The sequence below is a fragment of the Alexandromys fortis genome, unplaced genomic scaffold, assembly GCF_014885135.2.
Source record: "Alexandromys fortis isolate MF-2015 unplaced genomic scaffold, M_Fortis_MF-2015_v1.1 scaffold_35, whole genome shotgun sequence".
Lineage (NCBI taxonomy): Eukaryota > Metazoa > Chordata > Mammalia > Rodentia > Cricetidae > Alexandromys > Alexandromys fortis.
This window is the reverse complement of record NW_026067913.1, coordinates 8,051,688-8,071,090: the sequence shown is the minus strand read 5'-3', so window position 1 is coordinate 8,071,090 and position 19,403 is coordinate 8,051,688. Positions and strand designations below refer to the sequence as shown.

The 19,403-nt window shown below is 42.9% G+C and overlaps 1 protein-coding gene across 4 annotated transcripts in view; it reads left to right on the top strand.

Annotated features, from left to right (window-relative positions):
* Positions 1–19,403, top strand: part of Npas3 (neuronal PAS domain protein 3) — a 795,952-nt gene that overhangs the window by 373,097 nt on the left and 403,452 nt on the right. For 2 of the 4 annotated variants that reach the window (XM_050138903.1, XM_050138901.1), the window contains exon 3: positions 8,951–9,027. In XM_050138903.1, coding sequence (XP_049994860.1) covers positions 8,951–9,027 — 77 coding nt within the window. Of the gene's footprint in view, positions 1–8,944; positions 9,028–19,403 lie in introns of all 4 variants that reach the window. The other 2 variants (XM_050138902.1, XM_050138898.1) reach the window with 1 other exon arrangement.

Below are 19,403 nucleotides of genomic sequence, written 5' to 3'. Positions count from 1 at the left end.
GAACTTCTGAGACTGGGCTCTCTTTTGGAATGACTAGGTCACTACACTAGGGAACGTTGCTTTTGTAGATTCCAGTGTGTGTGTGTGTGTGTGTGTGTGTGTGTGTGTGTGTGTTTGAAATTAAATCTAGAAGTGTGTTGCCTGTTTGTCAATTTCCATAAACCCCAAGGAGTGTTGCCGTTTCTGTAGATGGTTTTGCTTCTCTATCTTATGACTTTGGCTATTTTTTTTTTCTTTTTCTCTCAGGATGGTAATAGTCTAGTCAGTTTAATTTCTTTATTATTTCTTCGTTATTTACAGTATGTACAGGCTTGATGGGGCATGTGTGAACATGTGTGCACATGCGTGTGTGTGGAGGCCAGAGTTGACACCTCCTGCTGTTACTCCTTACCTTACTTTTTGAGAAAATGTCACTCACCAAACCTGACCTCGCTGATTTGGACAGACAGGCTCCGAAAGACTTCCAAGGACCTGCTTACCTCTTCAGTGGTAAGACTAAAGATGTGTGCTGCTCTGCCTGGCTTTTTATGCGGGTGTTAGGGACATGAGCCCCACCCCATCCTGGCTCTTATGCGGCAGGTACTTTATTGTTACCTGTCTTAGGGGATGATGTTTGCTACTTCAGGCCCCTAGAACTCATTCTTTAATCTATTTGTCCCAAAACAATCTTCACCCTGCCTGTTAAAAACCTCAGAACGTAAGCTTTCTTCTACAGTCTTGCTAACTTCTCAGGGCAACCTCTCCACATCCTGCCTCGCTCGACTTTGCAATAGCATTGTTTTCAGCCTTCTTCTACACATTCTCCTCCTGTCCTCTCTCCTCACTCCCCTGCTGATATAACATAGTCCAGGCCCCCCACCGCCCAGTCCTGCTCAGAATTTCTGGGGGTATCCCCATGACTGTGGGAAAGGCTGTGATGTCCTTTGCAATATTTGTGAGGCGATCTGTGACTGCAGGGGCAGACAGATGCCCCCTGACGATTTTTTCCCTGTGTTTGGATCTCCCACATGGTAGTCACTTTGTTCCTTTCTTTGTATACAACCCTCGCCCTGCCTGCCTCTCCCGAGAAAAACGTGGCTTGTGGGCCTGGAAATACTTGTGACCATTTGTAACCCAACTATTTCTTCTCTGTTTTTGTCTTTAATTTCACTGAAGGTGGATGTTCCTTCTCCTGGACTCTACCAAGTCCTCATTCCCACCTAGGCTTTATATTCATTGAGGAGGCTGTCTCCTTGTCATATTTTGGAACAAGCTACTCAAATGCTGGGACCTTTAAGATTTGCTCTCCTTTGAGCTGGACACTAGTACCATGTTGCTACTTGAATATTATATTCCCGTAGGGGTCTTCTCTGGCCTCCCCACCTCTTCGTGCCTGACTCTTATGCAAGTGTTCATGTATTATGATTGCTTTTGTGGTCTGGCTTCCACCCAAGAGTCCAGAGCCATTCATTCAATCTTTGGTGCTCCACTGCCTGGCACCTAGTAGGCCTTCATTACGCGCTTCCATGAACGACGGGCTTATCTTCTTACCAACTGACGACATGCCCGGCGCGGAGCAAATCCTCAATAAAGGTATGTGAGAAGAATCAGCATGGTGACGTAAATTCCCATGTTCGATCCCACCACACCGAGGAGACCTTTGACTTCTGGAGCGGGAAGCAAGACAGCTGGAGGATGAATAAAAATGACTGGCTAGTGGCAAAGTCCATTCTCATCAGAATTCTAGTTCAGTTGCTCAGTTGGGAATTTTGGCAAGTGGTGCAGATTCTTTTTCAGAAAACGCTGATTGATTGCACAGTTGTCCCCACTTCATTTGCAAACCTTCATTATCTCTTTTTCCTTTCCTCCCTCTGTCTGCATTTAGAAGGGGCGGAGCTGCGTATAATTCCACAAGGCAATTTTTGTGAATAAACCCCCTAACTGGCTGCGTCGCTCAGTCCCCCAGTCTCCGTGCAGAATACAAGTGTCTGCCTTCGCTGCCGATGCTGCCTCTGAGCCTCCTTGCATTCATTCATTTGGTTCCTTGCTCATTCATCCAGGGAATCAGTTATTCAGCCCTGCTGGTGGTGCAGGGAGGATGTGAATACTTGGTTCTTGTCAGAAGCAAGAGTTCTATGCGCTGGCTTTCTCTGGAAGTTTCTACGACCAAATGTACAGAAGCTTTATGTTTTAATTTTGTGTGTGCAAAGGGGTTTGCTCAAACCTCTTTCTTATTCAGAGAAAGAAACATTAGAAACCTAAAGACCCGAGGTCAGCCTTGAATCTAAGCGACAGATGAAATTTTCTTAATCTATTTCCTGGGAGTGATGAATACCCAAATGTATCCGCCCATGCTGCCCTGGTTCCAAGCCTGGCTGTCTTGTGCCTGTTGACAGAGCCACGTGCTCCAAATGGTGTCCAACTCTCTCCTTGCCTTTTAAACTTTGCTCAACTTATTTGGAGCTTCTGGAAATCCGTGGGTCTTCTGTTCATCAAACTCTTACCTGGTTTCCAACTATCACCCTGCAGTCTTTGTTTATGTGGAATCCGAGGGGAGGTGGCGGGACGGAAGGACTGTCAGGCATGTCTAGCAGTGGTGGCCCTATACATGCGTTCACCTCATCAAATTATGTCGGAGGCATTCAGCATCATAAAACACATGCCAATTACTGCTGGAACCAGGCATGAGTGAATCCTTCCAAGGAAAACTCAGTGGGCAGTTGCTGACACTTGGAGAATGGCTGCTGGCTCTGTGCCCAAGTGTGTGGGAAATGTTTGTGCTGGTTTGAGGCCCTGATTGCAGTTGGCTCCCACAGGGTGTGTGGCGACACTGTAGCTATGACATCATGCTTTGGGAGAGGTGGGAGCTGGTGACAACACACACAGAAAACCTCCTACTCTTCCCGTTGAATTAAGGATAAAGATAGTGAGTAGGAGAGTGCCTTCAGCTCTGGCCTCTGCTTTAAGTAGGGAGAAGTGAGCATTGTGTGCTGAGCGCCTCCGTGGGGTGGGAATCCTGCTGGGGAGTGTTCATTTATTCACTATTTATTTTGCTCCTTCTGTGCTCTGGGCCTCATGCTGTCTGCTGGAGTTTTAATAATACAGCCCAAATCCTCTGGCTTGTGACGACGGTAAGAGCTGGTGAAGGGACAGACACTATACAAATAAATTCCAGGAAGATTAAACTTGGGTGGGGCACATCGTAACACCTCCCAGTTGCTATGAGATGCATTGACTGTTATTCAACAGAAGAAGAAATGGAGGTCCATGGGGCCCAATTTCTTGGTAAGGCCCAGCTAATTTGGGATACACAGAGTTTAACACTGAATTTGATTTACTCCAGAGCCCAAACCTTTCTTTTGTTCAAAGCTGTCTCCGGGTTAATATGAGCCCTCCCAGTGAGCCCCCTCTGCAGGCAGAGCAGGCAGGCAGCCTCTAGAAAAGAGTCAGCCGTCCCATATAAGGTACCGGAGTCAACCCTGTGCTACTCAGACTTCCCAGGCAGTCTGGGAAGTGACTCAGTGGCCTCATCCAGCACTGAACTGAAATGCCACGGTGGGAATGTGTGCTCCGGAGACTCCAGTGGCAGCAGCAGTGTGGGGCTGAAGTAGAAGGTAAAATAGGGGAGTTAGGGTTGTCCCCCAGCCCTGAGCACACAGTGGTCCTTCTGGAGGAGGTGTGGCCCTGACTGTTGAGCTGCAGCGCTGAGTCCTAAGAAGGCTGGGGTGTCTGTAGTAGAGGGCCAACACTGCAGGTGTCTGATGGCGGGACAGTCCCTTGGTGATGGAGCTTGCTGAAAACGACACGGAGCTACAAGGTGATGCGGCCCCAGCCTGGCCTGGAGAGCTGCTGCCACTGTGTCTGACAGTGAGCCCCAGAGGCCTGACCACTGTAGGTATCTGTCATGTGACCTCGCTGCAGGCTTTCCTGAGGAGTTACCCAAGATGAGAGGCCTCTCTAAACTACAGCCTGATGATCGTACCTGAAAGCCGAGTACATTCTGCCAGGAGGGCATGAAGGCCTGGAGCCGTCCCCATGACCCATATGTTCTCCCAACACATTCAATCTCTACTTCACATGGGGGAGAAATTTAAATGTGTTGCATCAGAGGACTTTCCAATTAGCACAAGACTGCTTAAAGTTTCAGTTATTTCCTTGAATTAACTGCCTCTTTTTCCTGGATTGATAGCACTTGATAACGTGTGATAGGTTCTGGGATTCGGATTAGGAAATTTAAGGATGGGTTGAGTACCTCGGATGTATATATGTATATATAATCACGGATGATTATATATATATGTATATGTGTGTGTGTATGTGTGTGATATCACATATATCACACATATTGGACTGAAAGTCTTAGTGCTTACAAATGGGGTGCTGAACTGGGGGGGAAAGAAACCATGCATGCTTGGCCCCATCCGTTGAAATAGGAGCGGCGGGGCTGCGTCCCCAACACCCCGGCCGCTTGGCTAGCTCACGCCCGAAATAACAACACACAAACTGTGTTCATTTAAGAACTGCTTGGCCCCTGAACTCTAGCCCTTACAGGCTAATTCTCGCACCTGGACTAGCCCATTTCTAATGATGTGTGTATGCACCCCAAGGTGCGCTTACCGGGAAGATTCTAGCCTAAGTCCATCGTGGGTTGCAGCTGCCTGGGAACATTAATTGAGATTCTTCAAGGGAAATTCTTTTTCTGTCCTTAGTAGCCCTGGAAAGACTCGGTAAGCATTCTTTCCTCCATCCTCTCCCAAACTCTGACTTTGCTGAGTCCAAGTGTTCAGGGAATGAGGTCTGGAGATGCCTTTAAGCTTGTTCTTTGAGCCACCCTTTCCCCAGTCTCAGTGTGGAAAACAGAGATTACTCCATGCATGAAGGATTCAGATGGCTGCGTGCATGGTGGCCAGGCACAAAGCTTGCCTTTTCTCCAGGTGGAGGGGTCCATTTTTAAGATGTTAGCAGTTGAACGTAAGGGCAGCATTGACCTTGGGCACTGGATCACTGACTTAGGAGATGGGCTGAGATCAACTTCCAACGAGCTTCTTGTCAACCAGGGCCTACTTTCCCCTGTGTGACATTCTTCACGGTGGAAGACCTTTCTTGACTGAACCCTTTGTTTGGCAGCAGGCTCTCTGCAGCTCTCTGCCTGGGGTTGCCCTGTGCATTATGAACTGTGCTAGTAAGGGCCCTGCATGCAGAGGGCTAGGAAGGAAAAGGGCAAAACAGGCCTCAAGGCAACCAGAGCCCATGACTTCTCGCCTTTCATTATGTGTGTCTACTGAGCTGTCCTGTTTCCACTTCTAATGGATCCTTCCATGGCAAGTTGACCTTTTGGCTGAATAGGTCAAACTCCTACTGAGTGTTAATCCCCAGCCTTCCTCACTTTCTCCCTGGGGGCATGGAGCACCAGTTCAGAACATGACTGGGCAGGTGGGATATATTTTTGAAAGGATTTTTTGTTATTGTTGTTGCTGCTGTTGCTACACAGAATCAATTCTTAGAGACCACCATGTATGTTTATAACAAGGTCCAGAGTACAATATTTTGGCTGACATTCTTGAGGGGCAAAGCTAATTTTCTTAAGTCTGTGTTTGAAATTGGTTTCCGTGGATGCCCTCTTCCTTCTGATGAGAGCTAGGCCGAGTGCCCCATCCTCACAGCTTCTTATACTTGTGGATTTCTGAAACCTAAGACCAGGATTTCCTAGGCTGATTTCTCTGGAAAAGAATGTTTTCCCCTGTACTTGCCTGCCTTTAAAAAGCCCTAACACTCTGGGTGCTGCCTTTTTAGCCTGTATAAAATGTGAGAGAGGGCGCTTTGGAAGGATAATTTTGTGCTGGGACTTGTCTTTGTCAACAGATTTTCTCGTATTTGTTTACTGAGCCCCAATACTAGTCCCCATTTCCTAGTTAGAGATTTTCAGCATCCAGTGGGCACTTAGCAGATGGTGGCTAGAGTTTAAAGTTGAATTATATACTGTGCTTGCTTTCTTTGAGTAGTTTGTGTGTGGCATTCAAACCATCCATCTCTCTCTTGTGAGACAGTGGCAATCTCCACAGGCAATGGAAAGTAGACTCCATTTATTTAGTAATGTCCTGCTTATGGGTGGCTTTATTAATTTAGTACTCTTTCAATTTCGAAAGTAGTCACTTAACTAAATAAACCGATAAATGAAGTATATCAGCAGGTGGGATGGGAAAAAAAAAAAACCCTAGTATCTACCTTGACACCATTGTGTGGGAGCTACCAAATGAGCTTGGAAAGTGTAACCTTTTAGAAGAGAAGTTACTCTTCTTTTGTATGTTCATAAAGCATTGAGGTCATGCCTTTTAGTTCCTCTTGGCATCGATGATACTCTGCAAACTCAGTGACATTAATGCAGAAAAAAAAATAACTGTGTCCATTGTCCCAGTGATAGAAGCCTACCTTTTCTCAGAATGCCGAGGACCAAAGGGGATGTGCAGAAGCCCATATTTAACATCTCTCCAGTTACCCATAGTGCCAGAGTTAAAGCAGGGCTCCTACCAGGGACGTAATGGGCTCCTGTTTAACATATTTATGTGGGTTGTAAAATTAGGAGCTGTCATTACAGCCCCACATCACCTGCATAAGTGCAAAACAGATAAATCAAGAGAAGTTCCAGTGTCATAAAAACGCCATTGAGTAGAATAGCATGGAACCACTTACAGGATACTGGGATATTACGCTAGTGCGTGCAGGATGCACGCCGGGGCTTCCGGAGGATTTGGAGAACAAAGAACAGCTGCCTGGGTCAGAGTCAGGGATGCGAGACCTGATGAAGGATCTCCATTTGTAGAGTGACCTGAGTCCTGGTGAAGGAGGCGCGGGAAAAGAAAGGCCAGTGGAATCCAGGCTTGCAATACTCCCTGTGTGTTATTCAAGACAACTGTTTCTGGGCTTCTAGAAGCATTTGAGCTGCCATCTGTTGTTGCTAGTGCTTGCCATGTGGGCCTTCTAGTAAATAAAGGCTTCCTTACATTCCCTGGGAAGCCGGAGGGCTCTCTGAAGGCACTGGCTGGAGCGCTTTTAGTCTCACCTTATTGAGTTATTCCTAGAATAGTTTATGTGCTCTAAAGCCCAGCATTATTCCTTCTTTAAGTGGCATGCAGTTATTTATTTTGAGCCTTGTAATAAAAAAATCTCCCCCAAATTCTGAACTATTAATAAACTCCAAATCATAATTACTGCCTCAAAAAGGGAGTGGACATTTTAGAAGTTTTTCAGCTCTCCTCTTCTCCCTCCTAAAAACCACCCATCCCCATAATCTTAAAAAAAAAAAAAGAGGCTGCAGATTTTATTCATGTGGGATCATTCACACCAAGCTACCATAATGTGCAATTAACACTCTAGCAACTGAAAACAGTATTCAGCAAGACAGCTGCATTATCAAAAATGCCAAAGGAGTTTTGAAGGGAGTAATGTGCGTGTTAGAATAGAAAATTAATCAGAAGCACATGCACACACATACACAGCAGTGCTACTTAAACGTATTTAAATATGAAAAAAGTAAAATCCTATGTCTGCACCTATGATAAAGATTTATCTCAGCCGAGAAATGAGGTTCTTCCCATTTGAAAATGATTAGTTATATGTTTTACCTCTGAAGGAAACAGGGAGCTGGCTCTGGGGTTTCCAGCTGGAATATTCTTTAATAATCATCACTCTTCAATTTATATTTTATAAATTTCCCCATTGAGAAAATACCTCTTTCCTTTTTTTCTCTTGCGGCCGTAGTGGCGCGTGGCTTTCATGTTATTTTCAACATGCCTTTTGGATAGTTCCTCTCGGTAATTAGAGTAGGCTTCCTGGGTCTACACGGCACAACAGTCACGGGCATTGGTGTTGCTGCCCTACTCAGCTTTTGGTAGAAGTGATTGGTGTAGTCACCAAAATGAAGTGGCGTTCCTCCAGCACCATTTTATAGAACTCTGTGGTCCACCAGCTGAGAGAGGGTTAGCTGTTAGAAAGCAAGGGCTTTTGACTTCGTTTTCATCTAGTACCTGGGAGTGAAGAAGCAGGCGGACACGGAGAACCTATTCTTGTCTGAAATGTAGAAAATCTCTGAACACATCCTTTCTTAAGTCTCTGCAAAGCAAACACGTGTTTATGATCCTTGGGAACCTGGAAGAAAAACAAACACTCATAGCGCAGCAAGCCGGCATTACACAATTAAGATCCTGGAAAGAATGGACCCACAATTCCGGGTTCTATCCAGGCTGTGTCTGAAGTGCACTTTCGTTATGAGGTCTCCTTGAGTGGCAGGTGCCAGCAAGCTGACTCTTGGGAAGGAGAACAGTGATATTTGGCATCTCCAAACCAGAGACAGCTGCTGTTGGAGATGCATGCTGACCAGGGTCCATCTGAACCGTGCTGGCTTGTAGAATAGTCACAAGAGTCCTCAGAGATATGAGAGTCACCCTTCTTGACACATCACACCAGTGTATGTGCCCCTTACCTGATTCCTTCTCAATTGTGATAACTTAAACATTAGAAAATACTAGATGCATCCTGTTTGGGATTTAAGAGTTTATCTTGCTCTGGTGTGGGGTGGACGGTAAGGCTATTGCTATCTCAGTATTTAAAAACAGCAATGTCATAATGTATAGCAAAACTGTATCCATTGGTTCTGAAGAAATATGAAAATGTGTGTATTTTTGTCTCAGTATAAGATAAAATATCTAAAAGGTAAAATTTTAAGTCTGGGATATTATGGGTTTTTGTTTGTTAGAAGTTTGAAGATACTTATATCCAGCCCAAACTTATACTTAGGTTCAAACAACCCAGAACCCAAACTGACAGTGACTAGTGTTTCCTCCAGAAATTATTAGTGTTTAACAGGATGGTAAGGCAAATGGAGGGAGATTAAGCTTAAAGTTTGAAATCAGAGCTCCAACTCAATTATTTTTCTTCTTCTCTCTCTCTCTTTTTCTTTTCTTTCAAGTTATAGGTGCCCAGCGAAGGCGAAGTCCCAGCGCACTGGCCATCGAAGTATTTGAAGCACACCTGGGAAGCCACATTTTGCAGGTACCTCTCAAAAGAGAGAGAATCTTACCAAGAGAATCTCGTATTTGTTATCTTCTAACACATGTCTTTAATTTCTGATATGTATTTGATTGTTGTTATTTTTATTTTGGAACGCACAAATTCTTATGAATTTGTTCTTTTTCTTTTTTCTTTTTTTAGAAAGCCATTCCTTGAGAGAGAATTAATGAGAAAGGGAGGGCAAGTATTATCTGTGGTGTAATCATTTAGGTGATTGCACTTAGTTGATGCACAGTGTGTAGTAGCGGGCTGTTCCCAGAGTGATCACGTGTGTGCTGTGTTTGTGAGTGCTCATGTGTGTGCTGTGTCCTCTGAGCTACATATCGCTTTGCAAAGAGCAGAGTTGTGCCTTAAAAGTACTGTGGCATTTCCGTGTGTGTGTGTGTGTGTGTGTGTGTCGCCAAACTTCAGTTCATCGCTTGAGTTTGTATTTGTGAACTGCTTTCAGTCCTAATGTTTGCCTCTTCAAATTAGAAAGCTGCTTTCGTGTGAATTTTTCAGCCTCTGTTTAAGTAAAGGGCTCTGGTAATAATTGGTTTTGCCGGCGCATTTCATGACAAACAGTGGGAGAGGTGCGAGGATGCGGCTGTGGTTCTTTAACGCAGAGAAGATGCAGCCCTGGCTCAGCATTTGATTTATCAATCTTCCAATAATCTCTGGTCTCCACTGTCCGGGCTAATCTTTAGACGATGTTGCTATGCTTTCTAGATACTTACCCTTTCAGAGCCAAGCAAAGGAATAGCCAGAAGATAGCCCCAAGTAGCATTGGATCTAGAAAGTCATCCCCTAAATTTTATATATTAGGAATCCGCTCCGAGTCTCTTCTTGAGAAAAATCGGGGGCCATCACAGTTAATTCTCCAGACCCTTCATGGGTAGCTTGGGCATCCTGGCCACATGTGTTCAAGGAAGTACTCTTGGTCTCCACTTAGGTCTGACAAGTCTACTGAGTCAAGTCAAGAAATGTGTTCTTCTCATAGGCCTCCTGCAAGAATTTTGTTGTGTGAAAAATCATAGCTCACAACTGAAAATGTAAGGCCCTGCAGCATCGTCCCTTAATTTTGCTTATGCTGTTTCTGATTTTTATTAATGACTGTTGTTTATCCCAGAAGGGTGTTTCTTGATCCACCACGAAGGATGCTGCATGCACAGTATTTAGAGTTTATCTGTACAGTGACTCCAGGTTCATTTTAACGATACAAAAAAGATCCCATTTCTCCTTAGACCTCGTTTTTATCGTTTCTTTCCCACACACACTTTGTTCAGGATCGGGATCTCTGTTACACATTCTATACAGAATGGAACAAATACATTACTGTATTCACAGGACTGTGGCTAATTAGATTCTGCTGTGTTCGGTCCCACACTTAGTCAGTGGGAGAGTAGTTCAGACAGTAAGCCAAGACTATTGCTTTCCGAGCTCAAAGTCCTCTGCAGGGGTGCAATTTAGAAGTTGTGAGAATTTAAAACTCTCTATATATTCTATATAAATATGTATATTTATATAGAAAATATAAGAGTTCAGATTGTGATTTGGTGTAAACACATCATATAGGGTGAGTACCCCAGATATCTGCTCAACACCATGCTTTATTTAGAGAATAGGGCTTTTACAGGGAGACTGTTCAGTTCTCAGTATTTTTGATTGGTTTATATTGTCCTTAGACACCACACTGTAAGGGAAGCCTGTATAGCTGAGTATCACTCGGGAAGAATCATGTTACATGAAGAACAGTGAAGAACCCAGAGAAATTGTTTGGAGAAGACATATCTTAGAGGGAACAGTACTGCCCTTTCTGTATATTGGAAGAACTCATTAAAGCAATACTATCCTGATACTGTCCTCAGAGTATAGTAGGGGCTGGGGGGGGAGGGGGGGAATGAGTGCAGATTAAAGAAAAAAGGCCACTCTTTTACCATAAAGGTCTCAGATACACCTGACCATATATGAATTATTTGGAGCTGTTGGCTTTAAGGGAATGTATAGGTGGCTTGGTTAATATGCTTTCAAGAAAGCGAGATACTCAAGCATAGGTGAATTATAAGATCTTGAAATTGCTGGTAGAAATTAGAACCTATGTGATCTGATTTTAGCCCAGTGATATTGGAGCGTAAGATCACCATAATTCTCTGTGTAGAATCTTATACTACTAGATATAGGGGTAGTCGTAGCAAGAAGAGCCCTTGCCAAGCTCTCTCTCATTATCTGCCCAGCTAGCAGGGAAATCCTTTCATCCACAGCCTGCTGTCAGTATCACAGTCAACAAAGAATCAGTGTTGCAAAAGCTTTAAGATGATGACTTCATTCATTTTGTTTTGAAAAGATCTCTGATAGACCCATGAATTGGTGGAGTCTGGAGAGAAGTTCCTCTTTTCTTTCTGGCCCTTCCATCCCTTGCAAATAGTTGACAGACGCTCCATCCTTCAGATTATAGGTCTGATCTCTGACTTTATGGTTTATAGTAATTTACCATCTCACCAGAGTTTCAAACATTGACTAGAAACAGATGGGGCTGCTGTTTGCATCAGCTAACATTCATTTAAAGGAAGAAAATAAATAAATGAGGCTTCATAAAATGAAAAACATTATAATGGTTGAGGATAGTGAGAATCTGAACTAACCTGGTTGTAATTTGTCCATAAGACATCAAAGATGGGATCTCAAAGTTGTTGATAAATGAGTAGTTTATTAGGTAGAGACAACAGAATAATATTCCAATCAAAGGCAACATGAGAGGCAAAGACATGCAGGCAAATAATCTTCGGTTTCATTTGAAGGACTTTCGTGGTGTTTGATATGATGGTCAGTTCACATGAGCCGGAAGGGCATGGGTGGTGAAGGTGGAGAAATCATACAAAGGACATGTTACAGGCCCACTGAGCTGACTTAGGAGGTGCAAGTCCCATTCCCCAAGTAGTGGTGATGCTGTAGAGAAGGTTTCCATGCAAGAAGGAACAAGGACAGGTTTGGATTAATCAAAACATAGCATCTGGCAGGTTTGAGAAGCTGATATTAAAACAGCCCAAGATGGAAAATGAAGATGTCTCTGAGGAACAGCCCCATGGATGGACAGGACAACATAGAACTGGGCAGTCATTTGTACATGGGCATGAAGGACAGATGATCAGAACAGGGTTAATAATACACAGACCCTGTGGGTGAAGGTAACCTTATCCAATGATCCCCCTTTTTAAAGATTTTGAAAGATATATTCTCTCACAAATCAGAGTTGATACCAGGTAAGGAGTTGAATGTATAAGCATAATCTTCGTTTAAAGCACTATGGAGGCTAGGGTTGAAAAGGGGACTGGGAATTCCAAGTTACTAGAGTACTGATGGCTGGTATACAATCAAGGAGTGGGTTGAAGACCTATAGAAGTGGTCAGAGGAAGAAGAGAGTAAGGCAAAGCATCCCTGGTACATGTGGTCAGTCAGCTACTGGGAAAGATGACAAAGAAGGAGAGAAACAGGATTTGATTTTGCTAAAGAAAGGAATTCTAATAGCCCCAAGGTAGATGAGGACCAGCCTATGGGAGGTAAGATAAACACTCAGTGGTTTTATCCATGGAAACTATTGCATAGAAGGATGAGGCTCAGATGAAAAGTCTAACCAGGTCCAGGAGGAAGGATGAGAATCTAGATGGTTGTGGTAGAATAGAAAGACGGCCAAGAAAGTGGTGTCAAGGCAAAATAGTTTTGTATGTGATGAAGATGTGTTTATATGTTAAGGTTCAAGGATCAAGCACTTTTTAAGTATTGGAAACTAAGTCTGTTGCTGTCCTTTTTGTGCAACAAATATCCCATATTCATACCATCTACTTGTACTGAATCACTTTCTTTATTATCCATATATCATCCAAACATCAGATGAATATTTCATCTTTTATTTATTCTGTTTTCTGGCATTGGATATTTTGACTGTAACTAAAAATTTCTAGTGCAAATACCAACTGTTGTGGGGACAAATGTGTACTCCTGTGTGTGTGTGTGTGTTTCCATTATAAAAGTGTAGTTCAGGTGGGTAATAGCATAGATGTTTTGAAATTTTGCTAAGTTCCATCTATTATGCTAACTCCCCTCCTTATGTCATCAAATGCTCATTATATATGTACATATATATGCATATAGTATATATTGTGTATATGTATATAATATGACTCATATGACAGTCATGATTATGAGAATTTTTAGAGTGAGGAAGCTAAGGCATAGAAAAGTTAAATCACTCAAGCCCATATCTGCTTAGGAACCAGAGTTGAATCTGGATCCAGGGTGCTGCCACGATGTTAAGCTAGTACCCAAAAATCAATAAAGGCAGTCTGAAACACAATGGTAATAAAAGGGGAGAATCAAGGTATTTATAGCTAAAGTGAACATTATAGGAAACTGATCAAACTCTGGGGGTGATGACGTAAAGGAGAGTTCATTTCAAAATACCAGTGTGGGGTACAGAAAATGCCTGTGACTTCACCATGTGCCAAGCCTCTGTGGTACCTGTGCCCATTGCTGTCTCACTGAAATACAGACCAAGTACCTCTTGGGGTTTAGAGATGAAGAAAGGCATCTTCATTTCTGGATATGTCTATGCTGTCAAGGAAATAAGTGTTTTGAATATATATCAATATATTAATATTTAATATTAATATAGTTAATAATATTAATTATTGATAACACTATTTCCTTTGGGGGGCTTTTTGTTTTGTTTTTCAAGACAAGGTTTCTCTGTAGCCTTGGAGCTTGTCCTGGAACTAGCTCTTGTAGACCAGACTAGACCTGAACTCATAGAGACCTGCCTGCCTCTGCCTCCCAAGTGCTGGATTAAAGTGCCTGGCTATAACAGTTGTTCTTGTATAATATAATAATATATCATATTATATAATATTAACATATCCCACTGCATGTTCTTTCAGGAAAAATACTTTGTGAACTTTCTTAAAATTTGATCAGATCAGTGCGTTCTGTAATGGGAAATATTCTAAACTTTGTGATGATTTTGTCCTTGTAAAACTGTCTTGCTCGTTTGCTCTGTCTCTCTTTCTCTCTCTGTCTCTGTCTCGCTTGCTCGCTCTGTCTGTCTGTCTGTCTGTCTCTGTCTCCACTCTCTCAGTGTGTCAGATTGTTCTGTCTAATGTTTCAGTACTGGCACATGCAGGAAAGACTTAAGTCAAGTGTTAGGTGGCGTTGTCCCTCTCAGGCCGCTGCACAGAGCAGCCTTACCACTGAGTGCCGCCACTGAAGTAGACCCAGGGAACCTATGAAGCGTCATCCACAGGGCAGTTGCAGGCTCATGGGTGTCAGTCCTGCAAGTGTGAGTCTATGACATTGGCCTATGGGCCCCAGTGAAGATGTGCAGTGTCTTTGGCTTTTGTGAGGTTGGTGAGGAATGGGAAAGCAAGGGGAAAATAAAGACTGCACATTTTATGAGAGGGCAGGAGAGAATCCCAGAGCTTTGGGAGCTCATTACTAAACACATGCATGTGACCAACCAGGAATTCGGCTTCTGCTTTTCAAATTCTCTTTGTGCATATTTTCTTACTCTTACGTTCGTGCGCATGTGCACACACACACAGACTCACACACCCTCACAATGATAATGAATTAGAACTTTTTAAATTACAAGTGCTATTTTTTTTTTACTCTCCCAGTGTAGAGACCAGGCTGAATATTTATATTTCACTTTGTCAAGATTAGCACAACACAAGATACCAAATATCATATTTGCAAGTCATAAAATTAACCACTGGAATAGCTTTCCCTCAGGTGCCAGAATTATGAATGGAATGTTTTAATTATCTGGATACCCTTAGCGGAGGGCTTGCTTTTTCCACTCTGTAAATAATGTTCATATAATTGTTACATAAAGTAGTGATATTGCTTTTTATGTTTCATTTTAATAGTGTTATACTCACCTAAAAATATTAAGACAATCAAATCAAACCCAGCACCTGGAAAAGTAGGCTACTCCTGCTTCAAGTAAGTGAAAGACCTGTGCGTTTGGCAGAGTTTGGCAAGGAACAGGTCTAGAATAAACAAATTCAGGATTTATATTCCTGTTATTTGTCATGCTCTGGACTTTCGATGATAGAATGTACAGAATCATGATTAGTTGGTCCATCTTAAAGAATTGCTAGACAAATGAGAACATAAGGTTTTCTGCTTGAATTTTTTTAAAGTGGTATATGTAATAAGGAAAAGAATATTATATATACACATATACATACAAATATATCTCTGTTATAATCTAAGTACTTTTAGTCACAGTATTATTTTACTCTCAGAGATTAGGTAGTCTTAGTGGAAAAGCTAGGGATTCTGGTAGAAATAAATATCATGGAAACATAGATAGACACTTGCAGCAATATTGGGATGGACAGAGGATGACCACGTTGCTGTGGTTGAACTCTCTTTCAGTCTCATTCATTTCAGCAAAGAAAATTAAAAAGTCTACTAATACAACTCAAAAATCTGAGCAAGAGGTTGCTAAATGGCCGAGTCAGTAAGTGTCGCCACACAAGCAGGTGGTCCTGAGTGTTATCCCCAGAGCTCATGAATAACTGGGTGTGGTGATGCCTAACTGTAATCGTAGGGGCTTGGCTGCCTAACCGGCCTGGTATAATGGCCAGCACCAGATTCAAGGAGAGACTTTGCCTCAAACAATAAGGAAGAGATGGATTGAGGAAGATGATACCCAATGTGGCCCACTGGCCTCCACAAGCAAGGGGCATGCCCATACACTTCAAACAAACCCAAAGTGAGTCAGGATGAAGAACCTGATCAAATATCTAAGCAAAAAGAAAGTGATTAAACCCATAATGTATCAACAGCTGAGACAAATACACAAATTAAGATTGTATTCCGATGCCACCTGGCTTACTCAGCGTTCTTACTTCCTTTGGTAGTGATGTTCCAAGGGAACCTGATGAGAGTGACGGTCTTATTGACGAGGCAGAATGCCGTCTCTGTTTTACTGGAACCTCTAAGCCTGAAACAAAGCTCTGTTAGGAAACTGCCTTCTCAGTCCTGATTGTTCCTTGTGCAGTGGTGTCTTGTCGGACATAAGTGCTAAAACGAAATGACTTCTCAGAAGAGACATTCTGGGTTGATTCCTTTAGTTGCGATAGAGTTGAGTTGAGAGAGGTGAATGACCCCATAGTCTTGGCGTGATCTGGAATGGTAAGAAAATGGAAAACTAAATATAGAAAAAGAGAAAGTTAGTGAATATATTTGCATATGCAAATTAGCTTAATTGATACTGCTTGCCTCTACAGGGATTTTTCATTACAAACTGGAGTGCTACATTGTTCAGCTCATATTGAGTAATTTAGTAACTAATGAGACCAGTTTGCACTAATTTGCATATGATAAATGAGCTTAATTGCAGTAAATAACTTGGAGGCATAATTACTTAATTTTCCTGTGTTGCACGGCTTTTAAGTTCACGTATGAACAACTCAAGATAATTTTGCATATTTAAATTAGTTGCTTTTAAATTTTCTTGAACAAAAAAAAAAGAACACACCTTATCAATTGAGCCATAAAACAATCGAAAGTAAGGGTCGCAGTACTTTTATTTTCAAAGAAGATGAAGAAGAAACAGAAATTTCCAACCTCTGCTGTTTACCTCTCTCATATCTTTACCAAAAGTAAGATGTCAGTTTGGCATTTTAGAAAACGTTATTAATAGTATAAGTTAATTTGCAGCTTCTCTTAGTGACTGGCCTGGGTTCCTGGATTTGGGTGAGTTAAGAATTTTGAAATAGGGCTTATGAAAGAGGGGTGACCTGTTTGTTACCTAATCTGACAAATTCACACCCAGGTGGTGGGGTGGCTCTCTCCTGCACGGTGCAGCTCCCCTGCTCTGTCAGCCTCAGAGCCCTGGGCCTCCCTGGGCCTGGCCTTGTGGCTCTCTCTACCCAAAGAGGGATGTCGGTAGACTTGCCACGCCTCTGCATTATCTGGAAAAGAAATAACTGTATTTTATCGAACTCTCCAGTCTCAGAACTGAAGAACTGAAGCCCTTAGAGTTGATAGCAAACCATTGTTTCATAATTAATACAGGGTCTTAAACTGTTGTTTTGGGCTCAGAAAAATTATTGTTCAAACCAACAGGCCAAGTGAAAGTGCTATTCGTGATTTTGAGAGGAGGTATAGTTGCAAAAGTTGCAAACCTGTCGTTTTGAGAGGCCTGCTAGAGGCAACTGGTAGAAATGGAGCTTGGAAAGAGATTCCAGAATCAAATTGGCCTTTAGGATGAATGTGACTTGATGCTATTCCTAGATTCTAATATTTCAATTGCTTACAAAATGAGAACGACCCCCCAGTCAGAATTCTCGAAGAGCTAGAAGGTAGATCTAGTCACCACCCCTTGCTGTACGTTATGTTAGCAGGACATTGAGATTTCAGGTATTGTCCCCATGTGTACCGCACGGCGTTCCTCAACTGTCATGTCAGAAAGTATCTATCTATGCCAGAATCGGACAGAGACTCCTTCAGAGGCATCTGGGGGTATGCATACACATCATTTGGGCTTGATGTACCTTGCTGACTTTGATTTGCAGAGTAATCATTTGCCATAATTCACTGAGAAGTACTGCAAGAAGTGTCGTAGAGGATAGGGCTGGAGCTAACGTGCTGTGGGGAGAAGTTCGAGTTATGTGTCCAGTTGACTGAAGCTCAAAAACGGGTCATGGTTGTCCCAAATCTAGCTGTGTCAGGTGCCCCAGATCTAGGGAAATGGGACAACAGATTAAGAAAGCAGGAAGTTCAGGTCAGCACAGTTTCTGAACACGAGTAAGTATCTGGTAGAAGAATATACAGCGATAGAAAAATGAGTCATAGTTTGGCCTCTTAGCTTTGAGTGTAGACTCATGGTAAGAATAGTGGCAAAGACAGTTCCTTTTGGGGCGCACCTGGGTGGCGTTTCTGTTGTTCATCACATGAAGTTGACAAGCTCACCCGTCAGTTTCTGGAATCCCAAATGGAGAGGCTAACACCTCCGCTTTGCAGAAGGCTACCGGAGCTTTGTGGGATGGATCCACGGGATGCCTGCTTTAGATGAGATACCATATGCAGTATGAGCACACAGGATCTGATCGGGAAAAGTTGGCCGTCATGGAGCCTGGTCCTTAGAAACAATGGCATGATGGGGAATCTGATCAGCCAGCCTGGGGCCATCAGCCCCTGGCCATGGTCACAGGGTCACCCATTCCATGCCCTTCACACACGCATTTTAAGGTTTGGTGTTCCCGTGAGTCCTCCGGGAATAGCTGAGAGTTGTGGCTTCACTTTGACACCCGTGTTCTCTTAGCACAGGCACACACGGTAGAGATTAGAACATTGGGGAAGGGAACGACACTGTCACTGTGATGGGCAGGTCTTGATGGAGCGCTCGGGGGAGGCTGCTGTCTGTAGGATACGGAGTATCCTTCACTCTTAGCAAGACACTGGGGAGTGAGTTCGTTACCTGGAGATTAAAGTGCGATAGAAAGACAAATATGCAATCAGTTTAAAAATGAACAGATGCCTTAGGAAAGCAGGTATTGGGCTGTAGTATAAATATGAATACTTCTGTCACTTTTTGTACATCTGTGGTGGTACATGTAGGTCCTGCCGATCTGTGCCACAGGACAGTGCCCTGCTTGGATTGGCACAGACGTGGCATCTGGTTTCTTTACCATTTATTATTTATTGTATACGTGTGCCTGTATACAAGCATGTCGTAGCACACGTGTGAAGGTCAAAGGACAGCTTGTGGGAGTTGATTCTGTCCAGCTAACACGTGTGCACAGAGCTCAGGCCATTAGCATTGTGGCCAGCGCTGTTACCCGCAGAACCATCTCACCAGCCTCACGTTCTTTTATTAAAAAAATGTATTTTATTCATTTTTTATAAATCACCTACATTTACATAATGGATTCTGATTGTGAGTATTAGCTGGGAATGTTCTGAAGCAGAGTGACCCGGCTCTCTTCCGTTATCCAGGAACTCATAGCCCAGTCACAATAGCCACACTGTTTTCCCAACACAATTTCCCAAACTTCAGATACCTTTTGGACTCACTTAAGTGTGAGAAAGGACTGGGAGTTGGGGAAGGGGAGCAGTTGTGGGCATTGTGTCTCAAATTAAGTTGATAGACAGATACCTGTGAACATTCTGGAACAGTTTTATTCAGCAAGAGACACTCAGGAAAAAGTGGTCTAGAAGATTCCATCAGAATTATTTTTAAGATATTAAAATCTGTAGATACAGTAAGAGCTAAATGGAACATATAATTGAACAATTGCACTATAATTTCACATCTGTAGTTTACATAAATAGCATTTTAGAGATGGAAAGATTCCTATAGGAAGATTTTTCGA